The sequence below is a fragment of the Asterias amurensis genome, chromosome 5 (genome assembly GCF_032118995.1).
Source record: "Asterias amurensis chromosome 5, ASM3211899v1".
NCBI classification, from domain to species: domain Eukaryota; kingdom Metazoa; phylum Echinodermata; class Asteroidea; order Forcipulatida; family Asteriidae; genus Asterias; species Asterias amurensis.
Genome location: NC_092652.1, coordinates 21092652 through 21113335, shown reverse-complemented (window position 1 = coordinate 21113335; position 20684 = coordinate 21092652). Strand labels below are relative to the sequence as shown.

Sequence of the window (20684 nt, the reverse complement as noted above, 5' to 3'; positions counted from 1 at the left end):
ACCTTTGCAATTCTAGAGCAGTGTCTTACCAACTAGGCGCATGAATGTCTTGTGACTGCTCTGTGCCTCACACAAGTATATATACGCACTATGCAAAGAAAACTAACGGTGAGAGCTGAGATATTTCACAAAAATTACAGTTAAAGGAGGAATACTTGTGCTACATAAGTAAAAACCCACCATCAAATTATGTATTTAGCCATAAAATATTAATTTGATGAGGTTAGTTGCTTCTGAAGTGTTTCTGCCTTAGAAACGATCCATCGTATCTAGGTCATCATTGAGTGCTTAAAGGCACTGGACACTATTGGTCATTACTAAAAATAATTGGCAGCATAAAAACTTAGTTGGTCACGGGTAATGGAGAGCTGTTGATACATGTAGTATAAAACATTGTGAGAAACGGCTCCCTCTGAAGTAACGTAGTTTTCGAGAAAGAAGTAATTTATCACTAAAATATTTGAATTTGATTTCAGTACCTCAGAATTAGATGTTGAGGTCCGAAATCAAACATCTGAAAGCACACAACTTTGTGTGACAAGGGTGTTTTTTTCTTTCATTATTATCTCGCAACTTCAACGACCAATTGAGTTCAAGTTTTCAAAGGTTTGTTATTTTGTGCATATGTTGAGATACACCAAGTGAGAAGACTGGTCTTTGAAATTTACCAATAGTGTCCAGTGTCTTTAATCCGAAACTGGAAGACCTCTATGGCTAGATGTGAAGAGGCATTGTACAGTTGTCATAAATACAGCATTGGTTCTACTCTGAATATTTGTTAATAAAGTCCTGACATACCATGTCGTGTACATGATGGTGGGTCACGCTGTGAACCAACGGAGTGACCTTTTACTGTACCAGCAGGACTGTTCATCAAAGAGCAATTGCCTCTATGCCCCGTGGTCATTGCCTTGGTGCCCTTTAAAATGTTCTAGTAGAAATGCCAACTTTGTTGTCAGGACATGAACTAAGCGTTAAACCTTCAATGCCAATACAGTGAATGATTTCTTTGTATAGCAAAGCAAAATGCTACAAAACTAAAAACCAGTTGCTACTAAAAAATCACCATTTGCTTCTCAATATTAGCATTCAGTGTTCAAAAATCAAGTTGAGTCTAAATATTTTGCTGTGCAAAATTGCCTGCCGAAACTGTTCCCTGCATTGTATTTTGTTCATTGTTCCTATAAGGTCAACTGTAGTAAAAAGATTTTAGACTAGTTTTCTTTTTCTCAAGAAAGACTTTGAGAAAGACTCTGCTGGGCTCTTACCTTTTGGTTGGTAAGCAGTTTGCAAATCAGCTAATTTGATTTTCTCATTTAAATAAAAAGAAAGTTGAAATTAATGTTCATTGTTTCAATTGACCTGTGTTAATGTATTCCAGCACATGTGTAGCTTGTTTTGGTGTTGGCAGCATTCTTAAGGTCCTATGTAACTTAAATGAGTATTATTTATAAAGGAATAAAATTAGCATAATACCTTATGTATTGTGTGACCTTCAGCTGAGATAAGCTGTTGGCTCCACACAGACTTTATTTTCTCTTTGAAATGATTAAAAGGTTTTAAGCAAATAAGTACATGTTTTAATATTCTGTTATAGTAATGTACTTCTACCTTACAAACATTTACAGATGGTGTACTTAGGGGTTGTTCCGAACATTCAATGTTAACAAATTTCAAAATTGTTATGACCTACCCACCCGAAATTTGAAGGTATGGCTTCATAATATAATAATATACAATTATTAAAAATTAAGAACAGATCAAATTGAACCAGATCAAAGGTCTCCAACAAAAGTTGTTTTGAATCACCTTTTTAAACAAATTACTTTATAGTTATGTCAGGTCAGGAATTATGACAATCTTAACTAGCTTAACTAGTTATTTTGTCTTGTTCTTTTTCATTTGTTCATTTAAATATATTTTAAAAATAAAACACAATTTTGAAAAGGAAAAAAAAAACAAAACCCAAAACCAAAACATCCACATTACACATGCATTCTTCATGCATTAAATATTCTTCCTACCTAAATCTGATTTCCATTCGTTTTTCCGTTGGGAAAAAAGTATAAAAATTGTGATTAAATAGCCAAAATATGTAGGTCAGCCCTTGTAAAATTGTCCTACCTTTCTAAAGTCAAAATATATTATGCCTGATTCTTTAATTTCTTTGTATAAGTTTTTAAAAAAATGATCTTCAGTTATGTGATTTTGTGTGTTTATTTTTATCATACTTTTTCTTTGAGCAGTGTAATCCTTGTTTTTGTCCCCAAAATTTGATTTAAAATTGCAATTGAAATTATTCGTACTGTTTTGTGATGTACCAATGCCATTTTTAGATAGGAAATGAAATTAAGCACAATATGCAGCGCAGCACCACAAATTAAATTGATTTTGCAGAGAGAGTTTTACAAGGTGTTTCCACAAACCTCCCTAGATTGTATTCCCACCTTGCAGAGTTACAAATTGTATAAAACGAAAGTCTTGTATCCGCGCCACAATTTCAGTGATCTCATAACAAAATTAACAAGAATTTACAAAGGGGGTTGAATTGAAACCCTGTCAAGAGACTTTTTGTCCAGGAGTGAAGGCCCTGTCACACGGGACATTTTTACAGGTAACTTGGAGGCAGCCAACGGCACTGCATGCAAAAGGAACACTTAGGTGAAACAGGAGCTATTTTCCAACTTGTTTTTTTGTTGTTGATTATTCCCTGCTTTCTCATATCAAGATGAAAGTAAGAGTGTTTTCTATTGGCAAGATTGCCTGGAACTGGGGGTGGATTTCACAAAAAGTTTGGACTAGTCTTATATCGAGTTAGGAGGAGTTACAACTATACTCGTCCTAACTTACATTGGACTATCCTTAAGTTTTTAATATTATCTTCTTAGACTAGTCCTAAGTAAGGACTAGTCCTAACTCTTTGTGAAATCGACCCTTGGCTGCCTCGTGTGACAGTGCCCTGAGATGTTTTTTTCCTTAAAAAAAAAATAACATCTCAAAACTACCAAACGAAAGCAAACATTGAATGTCAATATCTTGTAGAACAAGAGGTTCAAGTAGACGTGTGACTTCTTTCTATATAGACACCATCATGACCTTGTATCGATGCCACCCGCGGCCACAGTTTGCACATGGTCTGCCATAAAAATTATAACAAATTATTCGGTGTACAAGCACAACACCTGATCCACAGCAAAAGGCAATGAGATTACGAAAAGTCAATCGAAAAATAAAATCAAGCAATATTGCACAAAATAGGGGCAGGGTGAGGTGGGAGGGAGGGAGGGAGGGAGGGGAAGAGGTTAGGAAAAGGGAGAGGTATAATTTGTTTGGCAGATTTCTGAGGGTTGGTGTCCAGTCGCGAATGCTGGTTTGTGCCGGTTGTCACCTCGCTAAATGTTAATGGATTCAATGTTCTTGGTACAATACTGTGACAGTTTTTTTTATACTGTTGACTTAAAGGCAGTGGACACTTTTGGTAATTACTCAAAATAATTATCAGCATAAAACCTCATTTGGTAACGAGTAATGGGGAGAGATTGATGGTATAAAATATTGTGAGAAACGGCTCCCTCTGAAGTGACGTAGTTTTCGAGAAAGAAGTGATTTTCCATGAATTTGATTTCGAGACCTCAAGTTTAGAATTTTAGGTCCCGAAATCAAGCATCTGAACGCTCACAACTTCGTGTGACAAGGGTGTTTTTTCTTTCATAGTTATCTCGCATCTCCGACGACCAATCGAGCTCAAATTTTCACAGGTTTGTTATTATATGCATATGTGGAGATACACCAAGTGAGAAGACTGGTCTTTGACAATTGCCAATAGTGTCCACTGTCTTTAAAGGAACACGTTGCCTTGGATCGGTCGAGTTGGTCTTTGAAAAGCGTTTTGTGACCGTTTGTTATAAAATGCATATGGTTAGAAAGATGATTTAAAAGTAGAATACAATGATCTACACAAATATGCCTCGAAATTGCGTGGTTTTCCTTTTACCTCGTCCAATAACACGGTCGGCCATTTATGAGAGTCAAAATTTTGACTCCCATAAATGGCCGACCGTGATAGTTCGCGACGTAAAACGAAAACCGTGCAATTTTGAGTGATACTTGTGTGGATCATTATATTCTACTTTTAAAACATCTTTCTAACCGTATACATTTCATAACAAACGGATTCAAACGCTTTTTATAGACCAACTCGTCCGATCCAAGGCAACGTGTTCCTTTAACAAGTACACAATGAATTATATGAGTGAAACTTTCACAAATGGATTTAATTGTACCTTTCTTGATAAGTTTGCCTTTACACTCATCAACATTATGTTGACAAACACCAAACGATTACCCAACCTTACACTAACATTACACTCCACCTCCACTTCTTTGGTCCACACGTGACAACACACCTGTGCAAACAAAGTTCTAGGTAAAAAAACCTTCAGTGTAACTGGGCCAATGGTTCGGAACAATCTTCCTACTGCCATTAGGGAATCTGTTACTTAACCCTCATTTCGTAAAGTTCTAAAGACTCACCTTTTTCCACATTAATTGCTTTCAAGTGCGCTATGATCTTGATGGAATAGCGCCTTATAAATTTTAGTTGTTACGATAACCTTCAAAAGGAATCTCTTGTGATTTGTTTATCCAGGTGACAGTCCCAATATGCCGGATTCTGGCATGACAGAGTTAGAAGGCGGAAGTCTTCTGGATGACAACCAGTGGCATCTCATCGAGTACAAACGCCAAAGGCAGACTGTGGAACTCATTGTTGACGGGGTGGCCGTAGCAACCAGAACCAACGGGCTGTTCTCTCGACTGGACCTGGACAAAATGGTAGGTTTGTTAGTTTTCTTGAAGATGAAAGAGTACGCTGATGACTTATTCCTCGAATGAATATGCTGCAAAGTTTTTAGTACATCTCAACTTTCAATTATTTTAACCTTTTGAAAGCAGTTGCATTTTTCTTACCTTACTCTAGCCCTCTTAACATTTTCATTTCCCTTGACTAGGTGACCGTCGGCGGAGCTCCCATGCAACACAAGGGTCTCGTTGTCGGACAGTACTTCAGGGGCTGTATGCAGCATGCCCTTCTCAGTAACAGCGTGCTCCCGTCGAGCCTAAGCACTGCCCTCAACTTTATCATGAGCACGACGGACAAGACGATGACCACAATCAGCGTGGAGGGAAATCTGGTATACTCCTGCAGCGGGGACACGACTGTACCGGCTACATTCCCCACTAAGAGCTCGTACTTAAAGTGGAGGGGCCCCCTTAATAGTATCCAAAACTACACGTGAGTCTACCTGTTTGTTTTGTTTTGTTACGATGATCTTTCCCGTCCAGGGAACTCGGCAAACTTCCACAATACCAAGGGGATATAAACACCAAGCTGGCAACAGCCAATCTCTCTCATACAAACATTGGTTTAACGCCTATGATTATGAATTGCACAGATCTAGAAATTGTGATCTAGTAACTAAATGATAATACTTATTCTAGTCATTGTGAAATCAGCCGTTAGCTTGGTAGGATTCGAAACCCACAACCTTGTGATTGCAAGTCCTTCAGTCTAACCAGAATGTTCAAAGTCTTCCGACCCCAGTTTGCCTTAGAATAATTAAGCATAACTTGGATCCTATTATTTTATCACCTTTCCCAACAGCATCTCCCTGAAGTTCCGTACTTTTGGTGCGGACGGTCTGTTCATCAGCAACCCACAAGAGTCTGTCAGTGGAGGCTACATCAACGTTGGACTAATTGACGGAACACCGTTTGTTGTCATGAAGACCGGGTCAAAGCCGGCAATATCACTACCAGGAGGTAGGTGTTTTATTAAGAAGGCATTATACAGGAGATCAATTCATGAGCTGCTGGTAGAGCTGCTTGTAGAGCCAAAATACCATTTGTACACAAAAAGTTGCTAAGCATGACAGAATTATGCTTACCAGCATATGGTTACCATTCAAACATAATTTGTCTACCTACCATTTGTGACTGCTCTTTTTTTGCTTAATTGAACATGCAAAATGTTCTTCTGGGGCAACTCTATGATCTTTGGCTCTAGGCTGTTCAAAGGCATGCAACATCTCAAAGGATTAGCAGGGGGTCGATTTGGCAAAGAGCTAAGAGTTGATCTTAACTGCAAATCAATCTTAAATGCCATGCAAAGTTTAGGTCACAGTACAAATCACTGTTGTATTACTGACAACTCAACTCATTTTGGTGCTTTGTGGAATCGACCCCCTGCTTTTCTTAGCATTTTCAAATTTGAAGTACCACCTCTTTCAATTTACTTTTATTAAAATATTTCCAGAGGGTTCTGATCTGAATGATGGGAAGTGGCACAGCATCCGGCTAGAGATGACCAACAACATCTTCAAGTGGACTGTGGACGGAGAAACGGGAATCATTCAACGAGACTTCACCCTGCGCACCGGTGAAGACTACTTCATAGGCGGATCCAGTAAGTGTTATATACGCTGAATCTATCTAGTGACCTGTCATGATATTGTTCCCACTTCAGTCTGTTTTCTGATTTTGTTTTGCCCTTGGATAAATCTGAAAAATTGTTTTTTAGTACGGCCTGAAAAGTATTTTAAAGCCTACACCATGTGTACATGCAGGTTAGTCCTTGTACTCGATAAAATATTCCTACTTATTTTTAAAGGACCAAATATCATATAAGAAAATCTCAGCACATTTATGGACTCATAATTTATGTTTTTTTTTTTAAACAAGCTTATCACTTAACTTACACTCTTGTGAAAATTTAAATTTAGTGATCCCCCCCCTCCTGTTTTCTCAGCAAGTAGACACAGTTTTCAGCCAAAACTTTCGCTTTAGATTTTGATGATTTTGCTTATAATTCAGGTATAAGTTTGTGTACAAAAATGTTTGCCCGTTTTGTCAAAGTATTTGGGTTTGAAATCCCCATTTTGTTCACATTTTTTTACCAACTTGTTTTTTTTTTTTTTCTCAATCCACCAAGGTGACAGCTCACCGGTGGGAGACATGCCAGGTTTCCGTGGTTGCATGAAAGACGTGTACCTGGGCAACACCAAGGTTGACTTTATGTCTGTCCTGACAGGCACCATGCCATCCGGCGCAATCAACGAAGGGGTGGATATTGACACGTGTAGTCTGGTAGACTGGTGAGTTTGTTGTAGGTTGATTATTAAACAAATATTTAATTCTTTTTCATTTTTCTTTATAGCATTATTGAGAATTATAAATTGGCTGTGATGGCATGTTTTGGCTGAGCGGTCAACCGTACTTACTCAAGATTTGGTCTTTCTGCTCAGCGGAGTGTGGGTTCAAGTCCCAGTCATGACACTTGTGTTCTTGAGCAAGACACTTGACCATTATTGATTCATCCTTCGGATGGGACATAAAGCCATTGGTCCTGTGTGTTGTGTAATCAACGTAAACAACCCATTTTTACATATCGCTAAGATAATGGGTTTGCCCCGATGTTTTTGGCAGTGGCTGCTGAATGTGTCGCAACACCTTGTCAAGGTTTTACATAAATGGGTCTCATCATTCAAAACTTCAAAACTGTCTGGAAATAAATAATGATAAGCGCTTTGAGATACCCGTAGAAGGCCTGGAATGACAAGAAGGCCATGGAGGCCTCTGTTGCCCTGGTCTTGGCCGTTATGCCCCATCAAAATGAAAATGGCCTTGCCCTCTCAAAGATAAAATCCCAGCCGTCAATTTCACAAAACTCTTCCTAACTTAAGACTTATCTTAGGACTTATCTTAGGACTTAGGACGAGTTCCAACCCTACACTGTAGCATGCAGACTGTAAGATTAATCCTAAGTTAAGACGACTTACTCGTCCTACATCGAGATAAGACGAGTCCTAACTCTTAGTGAAATCGACCCCTGGCCTGCCATAGACAAAGCTCTATAAAAACTAGTTGTTATTACTATGTATGTATTATTTAGTTTTATTTGAAATTTTGTCTTTGATTAAAGGTGCTCACCCAACCCCTGTGCTAATAGTGGTACATGTGAGACTGACTGGGATACGTTTACGTGTAAATGTATCGGGACTGGCTATACAGGCACCACATGCTCAGTCTGTAAGTAGTAAATGTCAAATTTTAAAGGCAGTGGACACTATTGGTAATCACTCAAAATAATTATTAGCATAGAACCTTTCTTGGTGGCGAGTAATGGGGGTATAAAACATTGTGAGGAACAGCTCCCTCTGAAGTACCATAGTTTTCGAGAAAGAAGTAATTTTCCATGAATTTGATTTCAAGACCTCAGATTTAGAACTTGAGGTCTCGAAATCAACCATCTAAACGCACACAACTTCGTGTGACAGGGGTGTTTTTTCCTTTTATTATTATCTCGCAAGTTCGATGACCGATTGAGCTCAAATTTTCACAGGTTTGTTATTTTATGCATGTGTTGAGATACACCAACTGTGAAGGCTAGTCTTTGACAATTACCAATAGTGTCCACTGCCTTTAAAGGATGAATTAGGGCCCTGTCTTATGAGGCAGCTTTTACAGGCAACTGTGGCGTGTCATGGCCTAGCGTTAAGAGCGCCGGATTCAAACTCTATAGTGTTTCTGATCAGCAGAGTGTGGGTTGGAGAGTCGTGACACCTGTGTAGCAAGACACTTAACCATGATGCTTCGTTGTGAAGCCGTTGTCCCTTGTCTTGTGTTGTTTAACGCACCGAAGTGATGTATTTAAGACTGTATAATATTGTCTTACTATTGATTGTCTCACGTTTGATTGTTATTATATAAACCCACAGCTCAGCATGGAAGCTTCTGCCAGTATGAAGGAACAATGAGCATAGACCCAGACGGTAGTGGACCGATTCCTCCAGTTATGGTAGATTGTGAAAAACAAGGTGAGTAACGTTGCAACTCTAAAATAGGAATTTCAGTTTCTCCGTCTTTTTTTTATACCGGATAACTTTAGACCTGGGCCCAATTTCAGAATAGACCTTTCTTTTGCAACGTCACAGCTCGAGTTTTTGCCAACCCAGATTGGAAAACTATGGAAAGCCGTAAGTGCAAATTAAGAAAAGATCGCTATTTTTTGTAACAATGTAACCTAATTTGTTGATTTTGTTAAAAACAAAACAAATAATTATGACAGGTATTTTATTTAATTGAAAGTTTGCAGAAAATGCTGAATTTGGTTAAAACATCTGTTTTTAAGATTTAGTGTTTTACTAACATTCGGCCGACCATGCCAACCAAGGCGGTTTGTTTATCAACAAAAGAAAGGTCTATAGCCTTGTGTAGCACCAAAATTTGCTTAGCATGGACAACAAAATATGCCTAGAAGAAAGGGGTTACCAGCCTAAATGCATTTGAAATCTTCAAGACAATAATAGAGTTTGTAAAATCGAACTTTGAAACACAAGCTTCCTGTTGTGTGAGAATGTGTGCTTCACGTTTGAGTGGTCAAAGAAAGTAACCTGTAGCAGTTGTTTATGTCAAAAGAGTTTGTGGGCTGAAAGGGGTTAAGTAGAAAGTCATAGGGTATGTTCAGACAGCGTACTAAGTTCGACCCGAACCGGTGTAACTTTTACGAGCAGCAGGGGGTGATCTATACTTGATTCAAGTCCCATTCTCGTGTGAGAGGTCCCTAAGCTATTACCTCAACTTACTATGAAACAACCCCGTAGCATACAGTACAGTGCGCGCTCGCCGTCAAAATGTGGTCCCGAGAATGGGACTTGACGAAGTCGTTTCTTGCTCTGCACGTTGTTATTGGAAAATCTCCCCAAATGGGGAGATGTACAAAACCAATGGGAGCGTGGAAGCGCTGCCCTGCCGGTAAAATATTCATTATACTCTGTGACATCACAGTAGAAGACGTTGTAAATGCACGCGTCTATACGCGGCACGCACGTGGGGCGGGTAAACTCATTAGCAGGCAAGGGGGTGTCGGTGTCATAAGTCGTTTTATTGCACTTCCCAAAATTCAAATTTTGCAAACAAAACCGACCCCAATGTATGTTACAACGTATTACTTAAATTCAAATGAACATTTAGTGCTTTCTGTTTCATAATTAATTGGTTATTAAAAAATGTATTTCAATCATCAACTAAGTACTTAACCCACAAGTGACAAATGAACTAGTCTTCTTTTTGGGTGCGTTTGATTGGTCAAAACGTATCACGTTACATTGTTACATATTCATAAGTGAATACATTTACATATCAGGCGACTGCGACATCGTCAAGTCCCTGTCCCGCATGCGGAACAGGTTTTGGAATGCAGAACATCACAAAACAGTAGTTTTCTGGGGATGGCACGGGATTGGGACTTGAGTCAAGTCTAGGGGTGATCGTAAAAATAAAACCCCTTTGCGTTCAGACAGCACTGAGTTAAACCCGATCCGGTTTATCTTTGGTTTTAAGAAGTCAAAGAAAACGCGACCCCGTTACTCTAACATCCTGTTTATTGTCCTGTTCATTGGTCATCGTGTGTTTACGTAATGATTACCGAGGTCAATGGGTCGCCTGTTGTGAGTTAAACCGGATGTGGTCTTTTTTTTATTCTGTCCACACACAGTGTTAAAAGATAAACCCGAAGCGGTCTAAAGATAAACCCCCTCCCTGGACGGTTTATCTTTTGTGGGTTGAACTCAATTCGGACTAACTTTAGATCCGTTCAGACACACTGAGTTGGAACTCGATCGAGTTGAACCATGAGTTAAACCAACTTTAGTACCGTGTCTGAACGCACCCATTGGTAATTTGGGGGATTAACTTATTTCCATAAAACAATCACTTTCAGATGATGAGATCTTCACCGTCATCCACCACGACTCAGAAGACAGGGGAGACGTCCCTCCAGGCAGCGTTGCTCCGGGCTCTTACTCGAAAGATATCGCTTATGAAGCATCCCTCGATCAGATCAATGCCATCATCCATATGGCGGAGTATTGTGAACAGCATATTAAGTATGAATGCAACAGGGCTAAACTACTCAACTCACCGAGTAAGTAAATTTTGTGTACCTGCTATGGCTTACATGTATCACTATGTAATTGAATTCCGTTCCATTTTGGCGAAACTTTGCCCTGTTTTAGGTTGGTGTCACACTTGAAAATTGGACAATAAAACCTTAGTTTGGTGTCTGTTGTTGTCTGTGAAGCTTCTTCTTGTGTTGTGCGGAGTAAATACAAATGAAAATGCATGCCATGCTTACTTTCCTGTTTCTGTATGGCAATAAAAGTCAGTATGCCCAGCGATTGAAATGTATAATTCATTGATTGATTACCCACACTGTGGACATATGCCTGTATTCGTCAGTACTGAACCCATGCACAACCTGGATCTCACCTCCACACATTCCTTGCTACCCTTTCCAACTCATGGGAGTAAATTCCCGTGTGTACATTTTTACTCACAAAATGGCAGACAGGATAGGCATGTGTCGATGCTCTGCACAAACATGTACCCTGTTGAACTTTCTTCTGTACTTTCCTTTGTCCCTGCACTTAACATTTTCCCATAGACTTTGTACACCCACAAAACCTATCCCTCTTCTAATGATCTTGTTTCTTCTACCTGCAGATGGCGACCCTTATGGATGGTGGGTGAGCCACAATAACCAGAAGATGGCCTACTGGGGCGGGGCTGCTCCCGGTACAGGAAAGGTACAGATGCAACATCCTCTCTTCAAACAAATTTCGCAAACCATTTTTCCCTTTCAGCATTCAAATGACAGTGGAGGGACTGTCGACAAGTTTCTAAAACTAAGTGTGGTGACAGTGACAAATTGTGCACGCATGGCTTCAGGAATGTACAGCAAGTTTTACACGTTGGGTCTGAACAATGGTGGTAGCAGACTTGCCAGGTAAATTTCGGAGAACAGTGGATTTACCTGGTAAGTCTTCTGCCACCTAGGGTCCAAGAAGTCCCCCATTGTAATGTATATGCTGGCCATCTTTGCAGGACGCTTCCCTTCAATGTTTGTCTGGAAGTTCAGAATATCAGCTTGATGTGAAATACTGTTTATGAAACCCAAATGTCTTTTCTGTTTTCAAATCTAAGCGCCTTGAACACCCAGCAGGGAGGATATGTGCGCATTACAAGTCTTATCATTATTATTATATGTCTTAGTTTTTCTCAACAGTCATTATTAACTGACAAACACTCTTTATACTTCTAGTGTGAATGTGGACTGTTTGAAACCTGCTACGACCAGAAGAAGTGGTGTAACTGTGACGCAGACAACGCCCCAAACAAAGTAGACGAGGGTCTACTGCGACACAAAGAGTTCCTCCCTGTGAAGCAGCTACGGTTTGGTGATGTTGACAACAGCGGAGCGTCAGCGAAGTACACGCTGGGACCGCTCAAATGCAGAGGAAATGGTAAGTTATTAATGCAATTTTTATTTTTAAAATTTTGTTTCCCCCTTTTTTCGGGTTTGTTAGATTTCTTCTCCTTTTATTTTTATTACAATTGTTTATTTTGTATAGTGTTATGTAATTTGTCACTGATTCGATGAAAACAAAACAAAAAATAAAACACAAACAAGTTGTCAATGATGTGAGCCTTGTTATACAGGCACTTTTTACAGGCAATTTGGAGGCAACCAAATGCAGTGCATACTACAGGAGTACTTCGGTATTACACAAGTAGTTTCTCAAACATGTCTTACGATCCCCAAGAATAAAATGTGAACATAAGGTTTATCGCGAATAGCAAAATATCAAGAGAGGGCGCTGTTGAACCCACACAAAGGTATAGGCGTTGTGTGCGCGAGTCGTAGAAACTGCATAGAAACCGCCCCATATTCCTTCCCACAATGCATTGCGTTTCTGAATCGGGATAAACCTTATTGAAATGTGATTGTAATATAACTACATGTACAGGCATGAGAATCTTCCGGATTTTTCCGGAATTCCGGAGTTTTCACGTTAAAATATGTGGTCTCCGAGTTCAATGTGAATTTGCTATAAAATTCGGGGGGTAGGTTTTTGGGGGTATACGTTTGGATTTCTCTAATCCCTCTTCTCTAGTCAGACAATGTCAGTTTACCTTTCCCTTTGTAATTGTTATTATCGCGAATCCACACGTACGGCGTTCATAAAAAAACTGCACCTAAACAATAAATTGCCGTCCAGCAACTGGCTCAGTTTACGGCTTGTGGTCTTCCTGGCATCGTCCATGCATAATGCAGCAGCAGCGACAGATGTATAAACTTGCCTCATTCCTCGCTTCGTTTATAGTGGTACGGTTCAATAATGTTTGCGTGTAATGCGCTTGCTGCTGCAGCAAAGATAACACATGTGGAGACTTTTGAAAGTCTACTGAAAAAACAATGCACGAGTTTGCACCATGTGTACTGTGTACGTGCAGGTTTGTACACGAACCAATGAGCGGCGCGGCACGAATCTGAGATCGCCGGCAGGCCATGGGAAACTGGTACCTGTTATTGCCTCACAACCAGTGAAAGATATATTGGGAACCAGCGAACACACTGTACGTCCGGACGACGTGCTTTCTTCATTGGTTCTATTTCTTTGTTGGGGTCTAATCTCAACCTCGTTCCAGTTATACCCTATGCTGAATAACAACCTCTTTCTCAAAAACACATCGCTCTCGCCAAATATATAGGCCTATATATATTTTAAAATGTGCGTCGCCGACGGATCGTTAAAATCACAAACATTTAACTGCAAAAGAATTTCTTTTACACAACCGAATTTCAAATCAAGAACCTATAAAAATGGTTGTTGGTGAGAAAAAAAGCATTTTCAAGGGCAGATTTAAGGGATAAGATCGTCAAAAAAATAAAAATGTTTTTTTTTTTTTTCCTTTCTTTTTCCGGAATTGTAACACAATCGCAGGCGAACCCAAAATTGTTTGAATTGTTTGAGCTTTACATTCCTTATTTTCCCTTAAACCTATTATTAAAAAAAAAATCAAAAAAAAATCACACAAAGGTAGCTCACTTCTACCTGGAAAAATAAGTGTCAGAAATGCATCAGAGACCACCACAGAGCTTCTAAAATAGCCAGAGCTTCGCACACAAAAATGATGGAATATTGACATTTCCAATCAACTGAATTTTTTTCCTGTTTTTTTGACATCACCCATTCTCATGCCTGCATGTATATTAGGATTTAATTGGATCTTATTAACAACACACAGGGCTGGTTTATGGGCGATATGAAATTGCAATCAAAGCCAAGTATAAATATCATGCTAATGTTTTTTTTTTAAATGGGTTATAATTACTTTTTTGGTTTCGGGTACGGTGCTTGATGCTCGTTTTTATATACCACTTGTTTGCAAACAAAACAGAGTGAGGAAAAGCACTATCTGCTGATGGACCACCTTTTCCTGGAGTGTCACTCTTAATTATTACTGAGATGCATACTAGCGACTGCGAGAATGGCGCAGTAGACACGAGTACCATCTGGTACTAGCCACGTCTACATTTACATCTGCATCTATGTGGGTTCTCATCGAAGGCCTGTTCAGCTTCTAGATCAGAGAATGGTGTGCGGTGCTTCTAGTAGTGGACACTAACAATGTGTAACAAGCCAAACTGTGGAAGTAATGATAGCAGGGTGTCTTGGTGAAGACGTCACCCTCTGTGAAACCGTGCATGCAGATTACACACTGTGTGGTTATTGGTGAGGCTCTTCTTGGTAACCTGACAAACACATAGGATTGCTTGCATTGAGAGAGCAGCCCGACCAGCATCACGCAGGATTACTCAACACAAAGACTGACTGGGCAATATGGACGGTGCTATTACAAACCTGTTAAAAGTTTTAATTGTCTTGATGCCATGTGTTGGGAGTCTTGGATTTGTTGGAAATATTCTTGTTTGTGTGACTATAATCTACACAAAGAAACTGCATAATTTGACCAATTTGATGGTACTCAACCTCGCTGTTGCAGATGCGTTGGTCTCTTTATCTTCTACTCCGTATGCATCTGTTTGTTTGGAATACTTACTTCTTGGGAACAGTTCATCTAATTCTAGCATCAGCCAATGTACAGCAGACAGGCTTGATCAGTTCACTCTTTCCTGGGTATATTTTTTCTTTATCAACAGCTTTCGTGCCCACTCTGTTCTCAGTCTCACGTTGGCCAATTATGAACGATTTATTGGAATCAGTCGACCCTTGCTGTACACAAGCTACTTCACTAGAAGAAAGATCACGCTGTTGTTACTTGCTGTTTGGATAATTCCAGTAATAGTGTATTTGCCTCGGTCGTTCCTCAAAATACATTTCTACAAAAGAGACAATTGTGTAAATGGTGAGGTACGAAAACATACAGGCTCTAGCATTGCATCTATGCTCTTGCTCCTTCTACCCATTGCAGCTACAATTTGGATGTACATCAGAATCCTCATCAACCTGAAACAAGGAGCCAGAAACCTAGAAGAGCAAGGAATCCAGGGCCCAGCTCAAGAACTGCACCAAGCTCACAAGAAAGTCACCAGCACTCTTGTTATCATCACCACAGCTTTCTTCATTCTGGTCTTGCCTCGAGCCATCTGGTTTTCATTTTCTATGCTGTTTGAACCAGAAGTTGGTTTTTTATTAGTTAACGAGGCCATATGGGGTATATGTACACTTCTCTCGTTGCTGAATTCTGCCATCAACCCAGTCTTGTATGGATTCAAAGTTGAACAGCTCAGAAAAGCATTCATAAACATGGCGACCAGATGCTACCAACGGAAACATCCACACCAAGTTGGTCCTCTGTGATTAAGAAGGCATTGACGTGTATCAAGAAAGATGAGATGACTTGTAAATGAGTAGATGAGCAAAACACAGATAGTTTTTACCCAAACTGGCTTTAAAAAATTGTCACCCTTACCCTTCAGAAACTCATCAAACTCCAACACCATTATAGTTACTTCGCCTATTTCAACAGTTCTCTAGTGGAAACAGTACTCAATCCATCAAACTCCAACACCATTATAGTAACCCACTATTGGCTGCAGTACTGAGTGATCCAAACTGCAACAGTTCTCTAGTGGAAACAGTACTCAATCCATCAAACTCCAACACCATTATAGTAACCCACTATTGGCTGCAGTACTCGGTGAATCAAACTGCAACAGTTCTCTAGTGGAAACAGTACTCAATCCATCAAACTCCAACACCATTATAGTAACCCACTATTGGCTGCAGTACTCAGTGAATCAAACTGCAACAGTTCTCTTGTGGAAACAGTACTCAATCCATCAAACTCCAACACCATTATAGTAACCCACTATTGGCTGCAGTACTCAGTGAATCAAACTGCAACAGTTCTCTAGTGGAAACAGTACTCAATCCATCAAACTCCAACACCATTATAGTAACCCACTATTGGCTGCAGTACTCAGTGAATCAAACTGCAACAGTTCTCTTGTGGAAACAGTACTCAATCCATCAAACTCCAACACCATTAAAGAGCTGCTTAAGCACAATAAACGTATGCTTATCAGAAAAAAGGTTACCAGCTAAACTACCTTGTCCCATGTACAATTTGTGCCTGATACCATGCTCATTTCTAAGCAGAAAACTGATCAGCAATATTATCTGGTAAAGCAGCTCCATGAAATGGGGCCCAAGGCAACAGAGGTCATGGCCTCCATGTCGTTAAAGCCATTGGACCCTTTCGGTAAACAGTGTTGTCCAAGGCCCACACTTCGTGTACCACAACTTCTATATCAAATAACAAACCTGTGAAAAGTTAGGCTCAATCGGTCATCGGAGTCGGGAGAAAACAACGGAAAAACCCACCCTTGTTTCCGCGCGTTTCGCCGTGTCATGACATGTGTTTAAAATAAATCCGTAATTCTCGTTAACGAGAATTTATATTGTTTTGCTGTTTTCTCAAAAAGTAAAGCATTTCATGGAATATTTCACGAGAAGTCTTTCACCATTGACTTCTGTAAACCCTGTAAGTTATTTGTAAATCTGTGAACTTTTATTTTTTTTTCTGAACCGAAAGGGTCCAATGGCTTTAAGGTCTGGTATCATTTAAATTTTTGATTATGATTCCAGCTTACAGCCTAAACACGGTGACGTTCCGCACCCGCGAGGCCCACCTCCTGTTCCCCGTTGCCTCGCTGGACGCCAAGGCCATGGTGGTGTCCCTGGAGTTTAAGACCACTCAGGACTCTGCCGTTCTGGCCGCGGCCGACGGCCGGGATGAGACGTTCGTCAAGCTGGAGATGAACACACCAAAGATGATTCGCTTCACACTGGATTACGGCGCTGGACTTAAAGAGGTAAGAGACAATTTAATTTAACTTATTATACATATTAAACCGGTTCTTCGTTCTCTACACTGGCTACCTATTCTTAAGCGGATTCAGTTCAAAATTCTTCTCCTTGTTTACAAAGCAATATACATGGCCTCGCACCCGCATACATCAATAGTCTCATCTCACAAAAGTTACCTTCTTCATCCATGAGCCTTCAATCAACATCCAACATTCATCCTCAACTTTCCAATGGTCCACGCACACATACCCGCTATGGTCATAGAGCGTTCTCAGAAGCTGCACCAACTTGCTGGAACAAGCTCCCTCTTCACATCTGTGACTCATTCTCGATCAGCTCATTCAAGACTCGGTTAAAAACACATATTTTCAGACAACGCTAAAGCGCTTTGAGATGCCTGTGGAAAGCGCTATACAAATGTTTATTCATTATTATTATTATTAATCACATCACGTTAAAAACATGATAAATGCCTTCCAGTGTGCATCAGCGATAACAAAAACACAATATTTTTTTTTTTAAATAAACAGAAACTACTCGGGCCAAAAGGCATTTTTGTATGACCCCTTTTATCTGCTGCTACACCGGTTTTAACATCTTTTTATCGCTACCTTGCAGGTTGACTACAACTTGTCAGCGGCAGTCAATGACGACCAGTGGCATCATGTGATGGTTACCTTGGATACCAAAGAGGTGACGCTGGCCATCGATGGTGGAGCCACGGAGACGGTTCAGTACAACATGGGCAAGCTCAGACTCCGATTGACTAGTGACTTCTTCATTGGTAAAGGAAGAACTTTGAGTTTTGAATTGTGTATCTTCTGAAATTCTAAAATTTTTAAAAGAGGGATAGAATTCGCTGTTAACTTCTTACCAACCAAAAGAACATATGGTATGAATTCAAAAAGTAGTTGATTATTTTACAATAAAAAAGAATTCATTGAACATTAGTTAACAATCTGCAAAAAACATGCAAGAACAACTATACACATTCGAATACAGGGGAGGAAAAACCTGCATAAAGACAAGGCAGTCACCAGAAGCATACACCAATAAAAGAAATCCTAAAAACTGAAAATAGTTATATAAGCAATTAAAAACACTTTCATGAAGCACACATTAGCAGTCAAATGAACCCAAGCAAGTGTTGGCTAAAACCCCAAGAATCTAGAGTGAAGTATCATTTGAAGTAACTTTTGTTTAAAAGGTCCATTAGGTAATGAATTGCACTCTTCTTGTTTCTGTTGGGTTTATTCCTTTCTTTCCTCCATGGTAGGACCATGAAAGTTGACTTGAATTGAATTCTAGGGCTGTCTCTTTAAGTTATATATTGCGCCTGATCACCTCGCTGTTTAGGCAGCCAATGCAATATGTCTTTCGTTTGTCGTTGAAGGGAGAGAAGATTTGTTACCCTCAAGGGCTTCATGATACGTTGTGTATGTAGAATGCAGAATAACTCTAAGTGCTCTCATTTGCTTTTCCGCAGGTTCCTCGACCCTCCAATCCGAAGGATTTCTCGGCTGCATGCGTAGCCTCGTCGTCAACGGCCGTTTCATCGACATGGTGGCGGCGAGTAAAACCACACAGCAGGTCGTCGCCGGGTGCTCGGGCAAATGTGACGACATGCCGTGCCTGAATGTCGGTAAATGCATCGAGACTTATGATGAGATTACGTGCCAGTGTGAAATGACAGCATTCGAGGGGCAGTATTGCTCTAAAGGTGAGGGAAATATTGTTTTTGGTTTGAACGAAGGAAAATTGACCTGAGTGGGGCTTGAACCTGCAACCTCCGAATTAACATTCTGGCGCTCTACCAACTGAGCAATCTAGCCCGCATTGGGGGTCTCCCCGTTTTTTTTTCTTCATTTACATTGTTTGGGGTTCCAGTCGGAAGCCATTCAACCTGTAACTGTCATTATAGCCAGGAATCTAACCCAAGTTTACCAGGTTGCATGTGTGCAATTACCACTAGGGTACCAGACAGTTTACTTTAACCAAATTTTGTTTTAGGCCATCTATGTATTTTTTTTCTGTTTAACTAATATTCCAATAACGTGATGTTTTTAGACCAATTCTTGTTTATATATTAAAGATACTGGACACTGTTAGTAATTGTCAAAGACCGGTCAGTGAAAATTTGAGCTCAATTGGTCATCAAAGTTGCGAGATAATAATGAAAGAAAAAACACCCTTGTCACACGTAGTTGTGTGCTTTCAGATGCTTGGTTTCGAGACCTCAAAATCTAAATCTGAGGTCTCAAAATCAAATTCGTGGAAAATTACTTGTTACTCGAAAACTATATTACTTCAGAATGTTTTTTTCTCACAATGTTTAATACTATCAACAGCTCACCATTACCCGTTACCAAGTAAGTTTTATGCTAACAAATATTTTGAGTAATTACCAATAGTGTCCACTGCATTTAAAGGCAGTGAACACTATTGGTAATTACTCAAAACAATTATTAGCATAAAACCTCACTTGTTAACGAGTAATGGGGAGAGGTTGATAGTATAAAACTTTGTGAGAAACGGCTCCCTCTGAAGTAACGTAGTTTTCGAGAAAGAAGTAATTTTCCACAAATTTGATTTCGAGACCTCAAGTTTAGAATTTGAGGTCTCGAAATCAAGCATCTAAACGCACACAACTTCGTGTGACAAGGGTGTTTTTTCTTTCATCAATATCTTGCAACTTCGACGACTGATTGAGCTCAAATTTTCACAGGTCTGTTATTTTATGCATACGTTGAGATAGACCAACTGTAAAGGCTAGTCTTTGACAATTACCAATAGTGTCTACTGCCTTTAAATTCTTGTATTAAAGTGATGTCTTGTTTTTTTTAACACTGGATATGGAATTTCATGTTTTTATATCATGATGAAGAATTATAAATAAATGAATGAATGAATTGATATTTTATCTTTAAACAATATTTATACTGAATAATATGTTCGCCCGCCTCTCATCAGAAATTGGCAGCCTGATGGAGGGGCAGAGTGAGGTCACTTATGACATTCCAGACGTCGATGTCCAAGACTCCGAGATGGATGACATCACACTAGCTTTCACCACCGATGCTTCCAGAGGGAGGCTGCTCAGAGTAGAGAGCAGCTCTAACGGCGTGTACCAGGAGCTGGCTCTTCAAAATCCACAGGGTAAGTCCTTGATTTTAATCAAAACATTTTGTAGGTTCTGTTTCAGTATTTTGGGTTTGGATATATATTATCAACGCTCTTGTTAGAGCAAAGAGAGAAGACAAAGAAGTTTCAGTTTTATATGTCGGAGGAAAACCCCAGAGAATGGTTCCAGTGAAAACCCACGCAGTCTAGTAGGGACTGAAAACCCAATCCACATAGTGCCCCCGGTGGGATTCGAACCAGGGTCCCAGAGGCGGAAGGCGGGAAAAGAAACCACTATGGATTTTGTGAGATTCATATACCGTGTTATTT

At 39.8% G+C, this 20684-nt stretch overlaps 3 protein-coding genes across 3 annotated transcripts in view; 2 read left to right on the top strand and 1 right to left on the bottom strand.

Moving 5' to 3' along the window:
• The window catches only part of LOC139937007 (uncharacterized), a 139339-nt gene that overhangs the window by 17415 nt on the left and 101240 nt on the right, over nt 1-20684 (bottom strand). The window lies entirely within an intron of this gene.
• LOC139936994 (neurexin-4-like) overlaps nt 1-20684 on the top strand; it is a 61324-nt gene that overhangs the window by 28473 nt on the left and 12167 nt on the right. Inside the window, exons 6-19 of the mRNA XM_071931909.1 lie at nt 4649-4833; nt 5010-5293; nt 5663-5820; nt 6314-6463; nt 6989-7151; nt 7979-8085; nt 8775-8873; nt 10778-10981; nt 11560-11642; nt 12158-12359; nt 17013-17239; nt 17853-18018; nt 18721-18954; nt 20205-20390. Of these exons, the coding sequence (XP_071788010.1) occupies nt 4649-4833; nt 5010-5293; nt 5663-5820; nt 6314-6463; nt 6989-7151; nt 7979-8085; nt 8775-8873; nt 10778-10981; nt 11560-11642; nt 12158-12359; nt 17013-17239; nt 17853-18018; nt 18721-18954; nt 20205-20390 (2448 nt within the window). The remainder of the gene's footprint in view (nt 1-4648; nt 4834-5009; nt 5294-5662; nt 5821-6313; nt 6464-6988; nt 7152-7978; nt 8086-8774; nt 8874-10777; nt 10982-11559; nt 11643-12157; nt 12360-17012; nt 17240-17852; nt 18019-18720; nt 18955-20204; nt 20391-20684) is intronic.
• On the top strand, nt 14787-15722 carry LOC139937220 (trace amine-associated receptor 8b-like). Its single transcript, XM_071932299.1, has one exon. The coding sequence runs from the start codon at nt 14787-14789 to the stop codon at nt 15720-15722; it is 936 nt and encodes a 311-aa protein (XP_071788400.1).

Coding starts and splice junctions, on each gene's coding strand:
- LOC139937220 (XM_071932299.1), top strand. CDS start 14,787: ATGCCATGTGTTGGGAGTCTTGGATTTGTTGGAAATATTCTTGTTTGT.